Source organism: Lepisosteus oculatus, chromosome 9, assembly GCF_040954835.1.
Source record: "Lepisosteus oculatus isolate fLepOcu1 chromosome 9, fLepOcu1.hap2, whole genome shotgun sequence".
Classification (NCBI taxonomy): domain Eukaryota; kingdom Metazoa; phylum Chordata; class Actinopteri; order Semionotiformes; family Lepisosteidae; genus Lepisosteus; species Lepisosteus oculatus.
In genome coordinates, this window is record NC_090704.1 from 2,912,065 (window position 1) to 2,927,064 (window position 15,000).

At 42.6% G+C, this 15,000-nt stretch overlaps 1 protein-coding gene across 13 annotated transcripts in view; it reads left to right on the forward strand.

Moving 5' to 3' along the window:
• The window catches only part of ptprfa (protein tyrosine phosphatase receptor type Fa), a 222,163-nt gene that overhangs the window by 61,416 nt on the left and 145,747 nt on the right, over positions 1–15,000 (forward strand). For all 13 annotated transcript variants that reach the window (XM_069193947.1, XM_069193951.1, XM_069193950.1 and 10 more), the window contains exon 2: positions 14,649–14,813. In XM_069193947.1, the coding sequence (XP_069050048.1) occupies positions 14,729–14,813 (85 nt within the window). In that variant the 5' untranslated portion in view covers positions 14,649–14,728. The remainder of the gene's footprint in view (positions 1–14,648; positions 14,814–15,000) is intronic.

Genomic DNA, 15,000 nt, shown 5'->3' on the forward strand with positions numbered 1-15,000 from the left:
GGCCATTGGAAATGGGGAACCAGAAAAGAACAATTATGTCTTGGCATCCAGAAGACGGTGCCAGGTAGCATTTGCTGTGTTTTAAAAAGTTGTACCTATAAGAAAGCTATGCATGACCTGTTTCTGGCCTCTAGTGGAATCTGTAACTGGAATTGCCTTTCCTTTTCTCCTGTCCGGTGTTTCTTACTCCCACTGGACTTTGGACTTTAATTGGCGAAGGTGGGCTGTGCCTTTTAGAGCCAGGCTTTGTAAATAAAGATGTGGGATTTCATTTGTGTTTGAACTGCAGGTGAGGGGAGAAACAAGGCAGTTGGTGTTTAATAAGGACATTGGTGGCTCACGGGTTTTGATCTTGCTGCACATCTCTTCAGTATAACAGTAAACAGAGTTCGGCAGTATATTGATTGCCTTCCTTTTCCCCGTCTTATTATTCCTGACACTGGATGCCTGTTTTCACTGGCAGGGATATACTGTGGAGATTGCATGAGAATCTATGTATACATTTATAACTTTTAAGAGTGCACTGGGTTGTCAGTTATAAATTTGTTAAGTAAAATGCATTGGCTGAATGAATGGATAGTTCCTTAGCATGTAGGATCATTGTGGAAATCTAGAATGATAATGTAGTATTTTTGCTGCGCTTCAGTCAGATTTCATTGTGTTTTTGATCCTGGTAATCATGGCAAGCTTGTCTAGATTCTGCTGGGATGTTGGCTATGTCAGTTTGATGCCTTATTCTGGGTTCTTTTACTTGACAGGCTTATGTATATGCTGAACACGGTGCTCCCATTGAGAACTTCATACATTTTGACGTTGCATTATTTATGTTCCATACATGTTTGTGAAAGAAGATGTGAAAATGGGCTGATTTGGTGAACTGAGTTGTGTAAGGAATGCATGTTGTGTAAGAGGTATGTTTTAGCACATTCCTCACCCCCCTGCACAGAGAGGCTGTTTGTTCAGTCAGTGGCAGAAGAGGCACTGGAAGTAGCTGTCCCTAGACCCCACCATTGCTTTTAGTCTGAACGAGGGCTTTAAGTGATTGCATAATGAAAAATAGAGAAAGCCCAACATGTCCCCCATTAGAATCTTTTAATAGTGTATTTAGTTGACGCAGTTTTATTTTGTTATAATTGACATCTTGCCACAAGCCATGTTTTAGTTATTGTAATTCACTTACATAGATTTTTAGTGGCCAGTGAGCACAGTAGTTCACATGTCAGTGATACTTTCCTATCTCTGCGACGTAACTGTCACACTAATTTAATTTTGATACTGCTGGCTTTTTAGAATTTAAAGAGCTGAAGTTAGCCTGGTAGGGTTCAGCGAAGGGTCATTCTCTAATAAGATGACAAAGCGAGCCCAGGTCCTGTTGTGTGACTGACAGTGTCCCCGACAGGTAGAGGAACGAATTGTTCCTACTCGCAACTTGACGACGGACACTGGCCGAAGGCAGTTTTACATGAGGCGACACCGATTACCAAAGGAAAGCGGGCAATTATTAGCCTCATAATAATGACTCGTTACTCCCTTCCAATCATCTCAGACTTAAAAACTCCTCACAAGTCATTCAAGGTCCCCCTCAAGATGGGTACTAATAGCCTGTTGCTAGCCTCCAGCATTAGGCATCTGTCACCGAGGCTGTGAAAGAGCCTAATTTCCAGCCGGTGAATTCCTTAGGCTTGGCAGGGTTAAAGCTGCGTGAAAAGGGAGGTGAATGACTGACTGCGTCTGCAATTTGTTTCTTTCCACAACTCCCCATGTATCTGCTAAGTATTCGTCATTCTGTACAGGGACCAGGGTCGTGTTTAATCAGTTTGGTTCTGATTGCTTCCCATGTATCCGCGGGGTCGTTTCTTTCAGCCTGCTCTTTTGCATTACAGATCTGTTCTCCAGAGACCGGCTGGATATATAACTCCATCTGCTGCGTCTAGTTTTAGCTCTTTCAGCGCGGCCTCTTTAACAGGTGAAATACGCGTCCCGCAGAGATGCGAGCTAATGCGCCGGCACACGCGCGGAGATGTGTCTGATAATCATCGGCGCTGCGCCTCTCCCAAGCGCTTTTCAGCAGGGGGTGTGGAATGTGCACCAGCATACCTGAACACTCCTGTCCCGCTCCGGACCACATGGCATCGCACTGCGGCGCGCGATGGCTTCCTGGGGAGTTGCACCTCCACAGGTGGCAATAGCTGGAGCAAAATCCGGGATGTGGGATCTGCGTACGTGCAGGGGGGGGGCCCACAGGGGGTCTGTGGCTTTGAGATTAGATTAGAAGACCTTTATTATCCTGAACCTGGGAAATTAGTCGGGCAAGATTGCTTCACAGCCTTCACCCATAAAAAGCAAAGAGACTCGAGTACGAGGACGGAAAATTCAATTAAAAAACGGTTAATAAAATCAACTCGGTCCGACGGTCAGAACAAAACAATTGTCAAAGCAAACTGGGGGGAAAAAAAACAAAAGAAACAAAGAAGACATAAAGTGAAGTCTAGTCAAGTCGCTACATGAGCAGCCAAAAATGTTTAAAAAACTATTGTGATTCGGATGTCCTTGGAGGAGTTATAGGTAAAACCAGTACACGCACTGGGGTGCCACTGACTGGCAGCAGTGCTACCAAACGTGAGAATGGCAAAAAGGAATATTTTATCTGGTTCTGATAACAGCATCTTATCTGAAGATACCCTTCTGCTTGGATGCCAGTGGGCTAACCCAAAATATCTGTGAATGGTGCGGGTCTCTCTGATCATAAACAGTGTTTCCAAATTTAAAGCATGCTGAGAAACTGTTTCATCAACTCCAGGGCTGTTAGGGGTGTAGTTTTCTGGCATATTGGTTGCCTCCATTTGTTGAGGTTAATGGACCTTAGAGTTCCAGGCAGTTAAGCGATAAAGCAGTCACCCTCTTAGAATGCATGCAAATCTGAATTATGTCTTGGGTTCAGAAATGTAATACTTCCTTAGCTTCTTTTTAAGAAAAGTTTATTTTTGTTCTCCCAAATATTTGCGTTCCAAGCTTGTTTAGTCCCCAGTGACATGTACAGGGTGTTAATTCACACTTCAAAATACATCATTTTATTTAAAAACATTTAACGTGGTGCCTAGACTGACAAACTTGACACCTCTATTTGTTTTTGGAAACAGTACATTTCTGTACAGGCTCTCTTTAATATTCTGAACTGTCGCACTTATTTATAATTTTAATCAAATTTGTGAAAAGAATTATATGAAAGATAAAAAATAGCTACCTCGGTATGATTTATTGGTGCTTCTCTGCCATCTAAATACCCCTATACTCTCTCCAATTTATAAAAGCTATTGAAATTCAATTACTTTTTTGTCTCTGCTTTTTTTAATTTCACACTTCAGGAAAGGTTTTTTTCATTCCTTTCATTAAAACGATGTAAAAGAGATCTGACGGAATCTAGATAAATGTTGAAAGCAGATGGCCACTTCTGTCTGCTTTTATGAACTTGAGCAGCTTTTTACCTTGACAAAAGGTTTGAGGCCAGGTCTTCATTTCACAGAGTGCCTTTTCTGTGCCCGCATCATTTGCATGGATCTTTGTGAGGAAAAATAAAAAGCTGAAGAATCATGGAATATTGCACAAGTAAATCATTTACAACCTTGAAATGCATAGCTTGGAACCATCATACAGATGTAGCGTATTTTAAGGAAAGCGTGTCCTCATCTGTTAAAGAAAGGAAATCTCTGATAAAACCTTTTCCATTTTGAAAATTAAATGGGAAACGTGGATCCCAATGGGAGAAGAATATCGAGTGAGAATAATGGAGTTTTTATTTGACATTCGTCTGGCTAAATATTCAGACCTGCTTATCTTTAACAACCTAATAACCACATTCTTTAAACTAATGTCTAGAGTAATATAAATAATAATTTTCTCTGTGCATTACTTATTTTTCATTTCTTAAATCTTTTTTTAAGATTAATTAATCCTGTTTTTTTTGTTCTTCTGATGTGTAAAATAACGAAGGTAATTCTTTTTAAGATGTTGAAAATTGTTGAATTTCTTTTTAACTTGCATTAAAAAGTTCAGAATTATCTTAATGCAGCACAACTGTATGAAGTGTGTTGTTGATATTGTTGATGTTGCAGAGATACAATGAATACATGTTGGACATAAATACATAGCAAATTAGCCTAGAAATCTAACCCTGATGCTGTGGAGCCCCAATCCAGTTTTGTAGGTCACCCTTAAGTCACCAGTTACTAAAGATACAGAACAATTACATTATCATGTAATTGATAAAATAGGCAATTTAGAGATGATTGTAACTGAAATCTAAAGTACTGTTCAACCCTCAAGGAGTAGAGTTCTCTGAATTGAACAGATTACTTGGTTGGTTAATCAATATCTTACAGGAGTTGCCAGTCTTTAAAAACAGATGACCTGTAAGATTAACCGGTTTAGGGATCTCTTCATTGTATAGCTTGATACAATTTAATTCTGATTCCTCCTACTGGATTGTTCTGAATCAGTTTGCCATTACTTGCAAATCCTTAGCACAGTGGAGGCTTTCTCTATGGAAAATGAAATGTTCTGAGAACACTGGCAATATGTTCTGTCACATTCTGCTGGAGATTTATTCCAGGAGTGTTTCTTTTAGATGGGGATGTCTGCTTTATTCATCACAGTTTTCATGTTAGGGTGCTAGGCCTTCTTTTTCTTACTCTTCCTTTTGAGATTGTTTTAGCTGTCAGGACTCATCCTAGCTGTTGCGTTTGGCTTCCAGTCATAGGATGCTCACCTCTGCGATGAATGGAGATGCCTGCTTGCACAGTGTCCATCCGCTCGCCTTGAGAGAGAGAGAGAGGCGTCGTTAGTATCTTCACCCATCCGTTTTCGCTGGCAGACTTGGCTGGAGCAGGACGGCTCGATGGTCACGACCAATGTTCCCTCTCATTTTTAATGGCCTGTTTGCGCAAAAATCTCAAGTTGTGCAAGGGTTTTCCCCTCTGACAAAAGCTTGTGCGCACTACATTGAGTGTATGTAAAATTGTAAACCTGAAATTAATTTTTGTAATTATAGACTGAGTGTGGAGCGAGCACACGGTGAGGTACGAGACTATGATGATCGAGTAGCGAAAATGCACACAGCTAAGTTGGCCCTCTCGCAGCCAGTCTCATGTGGTCAATGTAGCATTTCTCAATTGACAATCGTGTTTGTTTTATTCTTCTCATATTTTCGGAAGAATTAAATTTTTTGTGCGCAGTTCAATTTCCTGTGTGCGCAGATTTCATAACACACATAGTACACGTGCACAGCTTAGAGGGAACATCGGTCATGACCGTGCCTGTGGCTGGACTCCACTTTAAAAATGCCCTGACAGAAATTTCACTTAAACCCATTACTTATTGTTTAAGAAAAAGAACAGGCACATCTCGTGGATTTATTTTTGTCTCCATCTGTGTCCATGGGTTGGCCTCTCTGTCTCTCTCTATCCATCTCCCAAATCTTTATGCTCAGAGGTGTCAGCTCTCTTACACTTACACAGGTGTCACATGTGTAAGTGCCTCCTTTCTGTAGGTAGGATTTTTATTTAAAAGTATTCTGTGTGTTGAATCTGTTTCAGGTAAGGCTTTGATCTACAGTAACAGCCTGCTTGTGCTCTTAACAACAGCGATTTGAAGATCAGGCTTATTTTACCACCTCCAATTCAGCCAGCGAGGCTGCTCAGAATTAGCGTTATGCAGATCTGGCTGCTAGTCAATTGTATTCAGAAAGGCAAGGGTTAATCTTTTAATTCCATAAACATCGCTGAAAGGGTTAATCTCTTAATTCCACAAGCGGAGCTGACACATTTTTCTCCTTGAAAACTGGTTGGAGCTTTTCTTTAAAACAGATGCAAGCATCCAGGTTTTCAGATGGATGAATATGACATTCAGTTAGCTCAAGAACTCTTTTTGTGTGTGTGTGTGTGGGGCTCCTTTTGTGTTTTGTATTTTGAGTTGGTGTTGAGCTGTTCACTCGGTTTGGAAGGTCTGGTGATCTTCACGTCCAGGAGAAAATGGAGCTGAGCATGTTTTGTCGACCAAGCCAGATGATACTCCAAAATATATCTGACCAAATTAACTGTGGATGTCTGCTGGGGGATCTTTGATTTTTAAAAGGACTATTTCTGCTGTTTAAGGAATTGTTAGTGGTAAAATGAGTTAGGATGAAAATTACAGAGAATTTAGTTGCGGTTTGGACGCTGCTTCTGTGAAGGAAGTCATCCTCTTCGTTCCAGTTCGGGGTGATTTTTACTGCCTCAGAACAGCGAAGCAGAAAACGTACGACTTTCTTCAGAAAGTCCCCGTTTTCTTTTTTCAACCCAGCCTTGGGTGCTAATCTATCACATTTACTTTTAATCACTCCATGCCCGATTTGCTGTCTAATAGAAACATTGGGAGCCCTTGGCTAATCTTCATGTGATGATTGTAAATCTTCTAGTTTAGGATAATTTATTGTGGTCCTGGATTACTTTTATCAGTAGATTAGACCATTTCTATAGAGCATGTCAATATATCAGATTGAAGCCCTAGCTGCTATACAGCTTTTCTAGACTAATTGGAAAGATGGGTAGCTGCTGGCTAATCACTAACTTCTTATTGTGTGCCATGCCATAAATCAGGACTTAGCATTGGGGAATGCTTAAAGCTCTGACACTGAGTGCTTCAATTCATGCGTTAAATATTAAACCAGAAACAGGATCGGATCTTGTGCCGATCAATGTGCCACATGAAGTGACTTACTAACCACATGGCCCACGTTTTCGTTTGGAGGCAACAAACGCAAGTCAGAAAATCTCTCACCGCTGAGTGTGAAAGCAAATATTTGAGGTTTTCAGGACGTATTAGCTTCATCGCCGTAGACGGCGAATTGTCTTTTTCATACATTTGGTTTCACATAACGGTGGCAACTTTCAGATCCGTGAAATCTTGGGGGTTTTGTTTACTCATGCAGTGGTCTTGGGCTCTTTCTTGCTAAATGTTGTGATCATTTTCCTCACATCCACCGTACACCTTCCATAGCCTGATTTTTGTCCTAGCATTGAATTAATTTCCCCATCCATTATGGCTCACATGCGGTGTGTGGAGGGTTAGTTAAATATTTACAAGCTTAGTCGACTGGCAGGTTAACCTTTTTAAAAGACATGTTAGTGCACAATATACTGTGAACTGTTAAAAAGAACGAAAATCAGAGAGATTTGTTCCCATCACAACTTTAATTAAAAGCCTAATCCTTTTCTTAATATGGAGCACACCATTTTATCCTTTTTCTGTCACATGGAAAAACAGAATGGCATCTTGAATCATGCTTACTTGCTTCGTGTCCATGGGCTGCACAGCTTATACCATAGCCAGCCTAGTTAAATCCTTTGGAAGCACTGTGTAATTTACTCCCAAGTATTTTTCCTTTTCCCTGCTCTTCTCATTTTCGTAATGCGAAAGAAATTCACGGCTTTAAGCCTTCCAACTGCGTGTTCGTGCAACGAAGCAAGGAAAGTTCTGCTCGAGTCCACGCAGCTGAGTGTCAGTTGTTGATGTGTTTACGGTATTCACAGTCTACATTACTGCTAATATTATTGAAGTGTGGGGCCAGTGGCGGTGTCACAATTATCACAAGAGGCCCTGTCGTATTTCTGTCCATGTGAAGCCATTGAGGTCATAGCTTTAGTGGTGTGTTTTTTGGGGGAAGAAAAAGCATGGAGCTGCAGCATTTCTGCCCAGCACGGCTCGGTGGGGAGGAAGAGATCAAAACCTTTGTGGCATTTAGCTTGACAGACAAGACAATGAAGGCAGGGGTCACCTTTCCAGCAATCCTCCCCGTGCTGCGATCTAGCTGTTAATTAAACCCGCTTTGGTACCCCCTTGCGAATTGCGTGTTCATATTCCTGCTCTGTTCGAACAGGAAAAGAGAAGCACTCTTTCCCTTGTTCAAGCTTATTATTGCAGAAACACGCCTGACTTCTGCAGCCTTGCGTGCTTAATTTCTATAGCATAGTTATTTTTTACATGTTGTAGTACTGTTTCACTGTTTGCCTTTTTAATTGTTATGTCCAGGGAGACCCATTTGTTACCTCTCCTAATGCTTATAGGCACCTCTTGGGGGCCCCTGTTCTATGTGCCTTGCACATAATTATTCATGGTAGTTTTGAAACTGGTTAAATTGATCATTATTCTTTCCCCTTCCCTGTGGAAATGTGATCTGAGAAGCAGAGGTTGCTTGCATTCATAGCAACTAGCCGGATAGTTGAGGAAGTCATAATCCAGTGTTATTTTGCTCCCTCCCCCTCCTCCTCGCCCTTTTTACGGCTTGAGTCTGAAGGGCTCCCTCAGCAGACATTAAACAAAGGCAGTAAAATGCCCTGGTTGCCCCTCAGCGGAGTGCCATGGGCCAGGCAGTATGAATGCTGCAAAGTTAGTACGTGGCTCTCCATCTGTCACCCTGCGTTTTGTATTTAAATTTTTTCTCTTCCCTATCAATTATTCCTCAGAGCTGTCTCCTTTCTTTCCTCCCACAGAAAGCAGAGACAGTTTGGTCATAATCAATTAACAGCTTGGGTTTCTGGCTAAGCGGGATTGATTACAGGGAAATGCTTTAAGTTATGACTTAAAACAAGATTTTTTTTCAGCGGCGTAATTGGATCTTTGTGGGCAGTCCTGCCTGTATTTTTCAAGACATTAAACCATTTCCTGAGAACACTGCTAATCAATGAGGGATAAATATAAATTTGTTCTGCAGCAAATTTAAAATTTTTCTTATTAGCGGCATGACTGAGATTGCATCTGTGAGCAGGATGGTATAAACTGGCCAATACTTGTGCTGATGGTCTCTTATATTCTGGTTTTGCAGTTGGAAGTGCTGTCTGCTTGTGAGGTCCTGCAGGGAATCATCTGTTGTAATGAAGCAATCGCAAAGGGTCACTTTAACAGGGGGAAAGGGCACCTTTCTGAAACGAGGGGGTTTAATTTCAGCTGATCCGCATCTTTTTTGTGACTAATTTTTATGCTGCTCACAGTTGCTGGCTCAAACATACAGCACAGTAAACAGACACTTACCAGAACTTCTAACTGTTACTTTACCTAGAGCTGCAAGTGTTTACCTATGCTTAGTTGAAGGAGAACATAGTGCTTAAAAGAGAGTCATTATTAGGTTTAGAACACTATCTCTCATAACCAGGAGATCACTTTTGAACCATGAAAAATAGCAAAAAACAACTATGTAGGTTTAGCAGTCTGTTTCGTAGACAATAAAATGCATCTGCTGCTCTTTGGCATCTGCTGTAAAAGATACCATTGCACAGATGAGAACAGTGAGCTCACACAGCTGAGTCTGGTGTCTGTGCGTCTAACAGCCTGAAGAACGTCATTTAACAGGACTGAAGACAAGAATAACAAATGAACAGAAAAAATGAGGGATGAAGTTTGTGTAACTTTCCTGCATGTGACAATGCACTGAAAGTGCACAAAATCTGAGGAAAGAATCTCTGATTGCTTAGCACTGGGAGACTCGACCTTGAAGAGCAGTGTAGATTACCAGTGATAAAGTAGGGCCTGCTGTAATCAGGTCTTCCTTACTCTTTGAGAGAGGAGGCCACCATAGATTGCAGAGCCTGCAGTATTAACCCACATATCACTTTACACATTTCCCCTTATTCGTTTCTGTTCTCTCTTCTCCACACACAAGGCAAATCATAGAATATTCAATCAGTCCTAATCCGTGAGTATTAGTAATTCCTGATAATATTACTGAACGAGAAGCTCAGGATTAACCTTTGTTTAGGACCAAAAAATGTTAATCTTCCATAATGGTATTGACACATTGCAGTACTACTCTCATTAACAAAATTGAATCTCAAAAGTTATTTTGTATGTCCTAAATTGGAATTAACTTGCCGTTCAATTTGTACATTCAGCTTTTACAGAACCTCATTTTTTAAAGGTCTCACAATGTTTGTTACCCTTGCTTTTAACTCCTGCAGTATATTATTTTTGCACTGATACACTTGTCTCAATAGAAAAGGTCTCTATACTGGGAGAATAAATAAAAAATAACCTAATGCATATAAGCTGGAAGGGGACACTTCCACACATCAATGTCCAAAGGCACGCCAACTGAAACGCTGGTGTAGCCGATAACGAGGAGAAAGCCGGTGTATCTGTCCCATGTTTCTTAAACAAGACATCACACGCTGCACAGTATAAGGCCACCAGGGATTACAGCCTGTTCACGTCCACACTCCATCACACACGTGATGGAGAGCAGAGGTGTCCTGGACAGAGCTCTTGCTGAGCCGTCGCAGGTCTTGCTCGTGAAGAGAGGAACGGGCTCGTTTGCATGCATCACAGGGCTGGGTCCTTATGTTTGGGAGGTCGGGGCAAGATTTTGGAAAACTGAGAATTTTAAAGTGAGAAAGTCAAGCCAAGTTCATGGATGGACCCAAGTCCATGCACCCATGGATGAGGGATATGCTTCCTGGTGTGCAATAGATTGCAGTCTCATCCCACAGCTCCTTTGCAAGTCCAAATCCTGCTTTCGTCATTGCTTAGCAAGTGCGGTCCTCTACGATAGAGCTCTGCTACTGTTCCCGGGAGGTAGGAGTGAGGTTTGAATTGGATTGGATTTGCATCCAACGGGATTAAGGAGAGCCAGCAGAGAGAAAGAAACGAGCCTGTTTTGGGATCAAATGGAAATGCTCAGAAGTGGTAGAAGAATGATTGAGCGCTTGGACCCCATTCTGAGAGCGTAGTTACAGATGGATGATTGTGAATAGTTTGTGTATAACACCATAAAGTTTGCAAATGAGAGGAGGACTCATTTATCGGGTCTGGAGTTTAGTGGGCAATCGAGCTGAGGCTCAAGGCTCCTCAATCAACTGAGAAAAAACTGCCTCCTAGGCTCGGTCCTGGTTTGCGTCCCACTGTTGATTCTGAAGAGGCCCATGGTCACTGCTTCTGGTGATTTTAAGCGGACGTGTGACTATTGAAAGACCTAATAATAATAAGAATTGCTTACACTTATGTAGCGCTTTTCTGGACAATCCACTCAAAGCGCTTTACAGGTAATGGGGACTCCCCTCCACCACCACCAATGTGCAGCCTCACCTGGATGATGCAACAGCAGCCATAGTGCGCCAGAATGCTCACCACACATCAGCTATTAGTGGGGAGGAGAGCAGAGAGTAATGAAGCCAATTCATAGATGGGATTATTAGGAGGCCATGATTGGTAAGGGCCAATGGGAAATTTAGCCAGGACGCCGGGGTTACACCCCTACTCTTTTCCAGAAATGCCCTGGGATTTTTAATGACCACAGAGAGTCAGGACCCCGGTTTTACGTCTCAAATAACCCTGGTCAAAATCTTAATGGTGCAGTCATCAGTCCAATTGTAATGACAACGGAGAACTGTGAGAAGATTTTCACCATGTTGTGGAGCACCAAACCCATTTTTTTTTATTTCTGGCAGTTATTTCATTTTTTTATGGGATAGTTTGGTTTTCAGGGAGATGATTTTCAATTTTTCATTGCGTGCCATCATTCAGTTTGTGTGTTCAAAAGTTAACAGTCTAATTCTTTGAAATAATGCTGTTTTCTTCTGCCTTAGCAACCACATCACCAGGAACTGCATTTAAATTGGTCTTAAAATCTTGTTTGTTGTTAAGGTTGATCAGCCTTAAGGCTGCTGTTGACTTAAGCCTCTGCTTGTAATCCTTACTCATAAAAGGATAAATAGGGGAGTTTGTTGACTTGAAACAACTTTGGCTTTTATAGCTGTCTCATCATGTCAGTACATCCCAAGGTGCTTTACCAAGACATAGGAGAGGAAAATTCAGTAATCCTCCCAGGCCTGTGACATCACTCCGAAAAGAGTCACCCCTTAGAATCCAGGGCCAGGAGGTTTTACAGGGCAGGGCGGGAAATGTCAGGTGTAGGGTTAAGGAAACTGTTTTTAAACATTGTGGATTAATTATTGACTGGTAACACAGGCTGGCGCTGTGCTGATGTGGCCTCTGCAATGCCCCAGTTCAGATCACCTATGGTGCTGTGGTGTTTGGCTCTGCCTTCGGAAAGGGTTAAGAGTTTCCAGTGTGGACTATCAGATGTTCTCCCAGGGTTTGGTGATTCGCTTCAGCATGGATCACGTAGGCAGTAGTGCTTCCTTTTGTATGTTTTTTTTTCTGAATAGCTTTCAGTGTCAGTGCCACCTTCACGTCAGAAGGGATTAACAATGATTTCAAAGACCGATGCTGAAATTTTCAGGGCTTTATCGCACAAATTATTATCGAGCTTGACTGAATTCACAAAGTGTTTTTTTGTGAAACATGTCTCAGCCTCCCAAAGTTTATTACTTTCTGTGGAAGTTTCTGGTAACCAAAATTTGACCTGCCTTTTTATTTTACTAAAAAACTGAACACTGAAATAGAAATTGTATGTAGTGACAGTGGTACATCCTTGATTCCCAGCAGGATTACTAACTATACTGTCGCAGATGATCTGCCTTACTTCTGATACTTTATTCACATTTGCTCAATATGAAAAAAGATATATTGACCACCTTCCTGAGAACTGGAATTTTTATTATGCTTAAGTACTATGCTGCTTTCAGCAAAGTTATAATCATTGTGATAATGAGAGTGTATTATACAATATTGTGTCTGATCAGAACACGTAGGTAAAGAGATAACAATGTGATGTTTCAGCACATCCAGGAGCACTGGAAGGGATAGGGTTGTCTTGTATACGTGTGTTTAAAAAGCAAACCGGAAAAAAAAAGATCTCCGTCCTTGCAATTTTTCTGTTTAATGAAGCAGAAAAAACAGTTTTGACAGTCACCAATGCACAAAATTACTGCGTTGTAGTTTAGTTCCTAAGCCCTGTGAGGAATCTGTGTACTGGCGAGAGAGAAGGCAGTGGTTCCAGATGTGTGGTTACCAGTAATAAGCTGCAATAAATTGGAAAACCACCCACCAGTAATTTCCATGCCTGTGATGTCGAAGCGAATGGAGTTTCAGGAGGCTGCTTATTACATTACAGCTCCGTGGCTTTTTTATAAAGGCTCACTGAAACCTTTCGGTCTCTGGGAGCTACATGGTGACGTAGCTCGGCGATGAACATCTTTTTCACATCTTGTAACTGTTTTTCACTGGTGTTTCCAACATCAAGTCAAGCAACTTTTTTTTTTTAAGGTTGTCCCTCCGTTTGCTCTGTGCTGCGAGTGGGGTGCAGCGTAGTGTAGCCCTCGCTGACGGGAGCAGCCTCCACCTCCACATTCCTCCTGGAAGGGGGTGGCAAAGCCAGGCCTTTTCGACCCCCGTTTCTGATCAGAGCCCGATCAAGGGGGCGGCTGCTCTCGCTCGTTAGCGGATGTCTCTCGGCAAAGATCACGAGGAGATGCAAAGCTCTTTGCAGTTTTATCTGCTAGCATCCTGGATGCAGGATCCCCCAAAAAATCGATCTTTGGAGCGGGTGGGGTTGCGCGGCAGGAAGCACGGTATAGCGGTGTCCACAGGGGGGCAGTGTAGAGTGACGTTCAGGTCCCCCTGGCCTCCCAGCTTGAAGGCTGTGGGCTTGCGTCCCAGCTGCAGGTACGGTACGTCGCCTCCAGTCCTGCAGCCCTTCCAGTTGCATAAATAGGTACCAGCACTGGCGGGGGTAGACCTGTGATGGGCCAGCGTGTCCTCAGCCTGCTGAACCGCACGGGAGTCGCAGACTCATTTACGGAGTACCTTAGCCTCTGGTGCGTCTCCACATCTGAATTGTCTTTGTGATACAGAGGAATGACTGGCGTCAGGATGGAGGGTAAATTCATCACCTTTCTGGGACAGATATATGGGCACTTCCCCCTTTTCCTCAAGTGCTAAATTTTCAAGTGATTTAATTAACAAATGGCCAGAATTTAATATGTTTTAGTGGGGTGGGGTTAATTATCAGTATTGGATCTGCTGAGCTGTAATCTGAATTAGTGTAGGAACCCAGCTGCCATGGCTGAACCCATTCCTGTGGGACTCGGTGTGTGGCAGCAATAGGGCAATCTGGTTAGAGCTCTCCAGGGACGTGGGGTTTTAATAGGGCGGCCCTCGGCACTCCTCTCCCTGGAAGGGTAGGTGGCTCGGTTCAGTGTCCCACGTGGGTCGACGAGGAGGCCCCTAGGTCTCGTCTTGTCACGCCTCCTTTCAATCAACTGAAAACAGTTTCATTTCTCTCACCAAAGGATTATCATTTGTCAATCCTTGCAAAAAAAACAACATTTATTTTTGGCCGCCTGTCTTTCAAAAGCTTGTGGTTTCATTAGGTTTCTGCTGCTTTCACTTCACTTAGCATCTACACAAGATACACAAGATAAACTTGAAATAAGAGGGAACAGATTGGCCTATCTAACTCCGGCTCATCTATTTGGATGTTTCTACTAAATCCAAGGTTCTTATCCTGCTATGTTGTGAATGGAGAGTATATATATTTTTAAATTAAATTATGGTCAGTTCTGTTAATGTGATTAATATTTTAAAGCTGACCTTCCCATACAGATTCTTCATTCTTGCAAACTCTTGAGTTATGTGGCGTATCCGGTGTCAAACAGCTGCTCTGTCGAGTGAAAACTGTTTAGTCTGTGTGGAGTGCTAATGTGTCTTTGTGTTTTGCGCAGGTGTTACTCTATGATCGTGTGAGCGTGGAGTTGCCAGTCGGGAGAGTCAGGACTGAGGGGGAGCAGTGCCACTCTGGAACATGGTGCCTCATTGCTGTTCAGCCACGGTCCTGGTGCTGGTAGCGGCGGGGCTGGGCTGCCTGGTGCTGTCCTCACAGGCCGACAGTGAGTATCGCCAACAGGGCCCTCTTAACCATGCTTTGTTCCCCACCAGCGCACCAAGAGCTCTGCGCTGTTCTTGACGTTGGGGGAAAACTCAAAAATGCAGCCTACTGCTGCTTTAGATTTATATTAAAATGGAAAATGCAGCCCTGCCTCCCCCCACCCCCAAGTGAAGGATCAGTTCAGATGA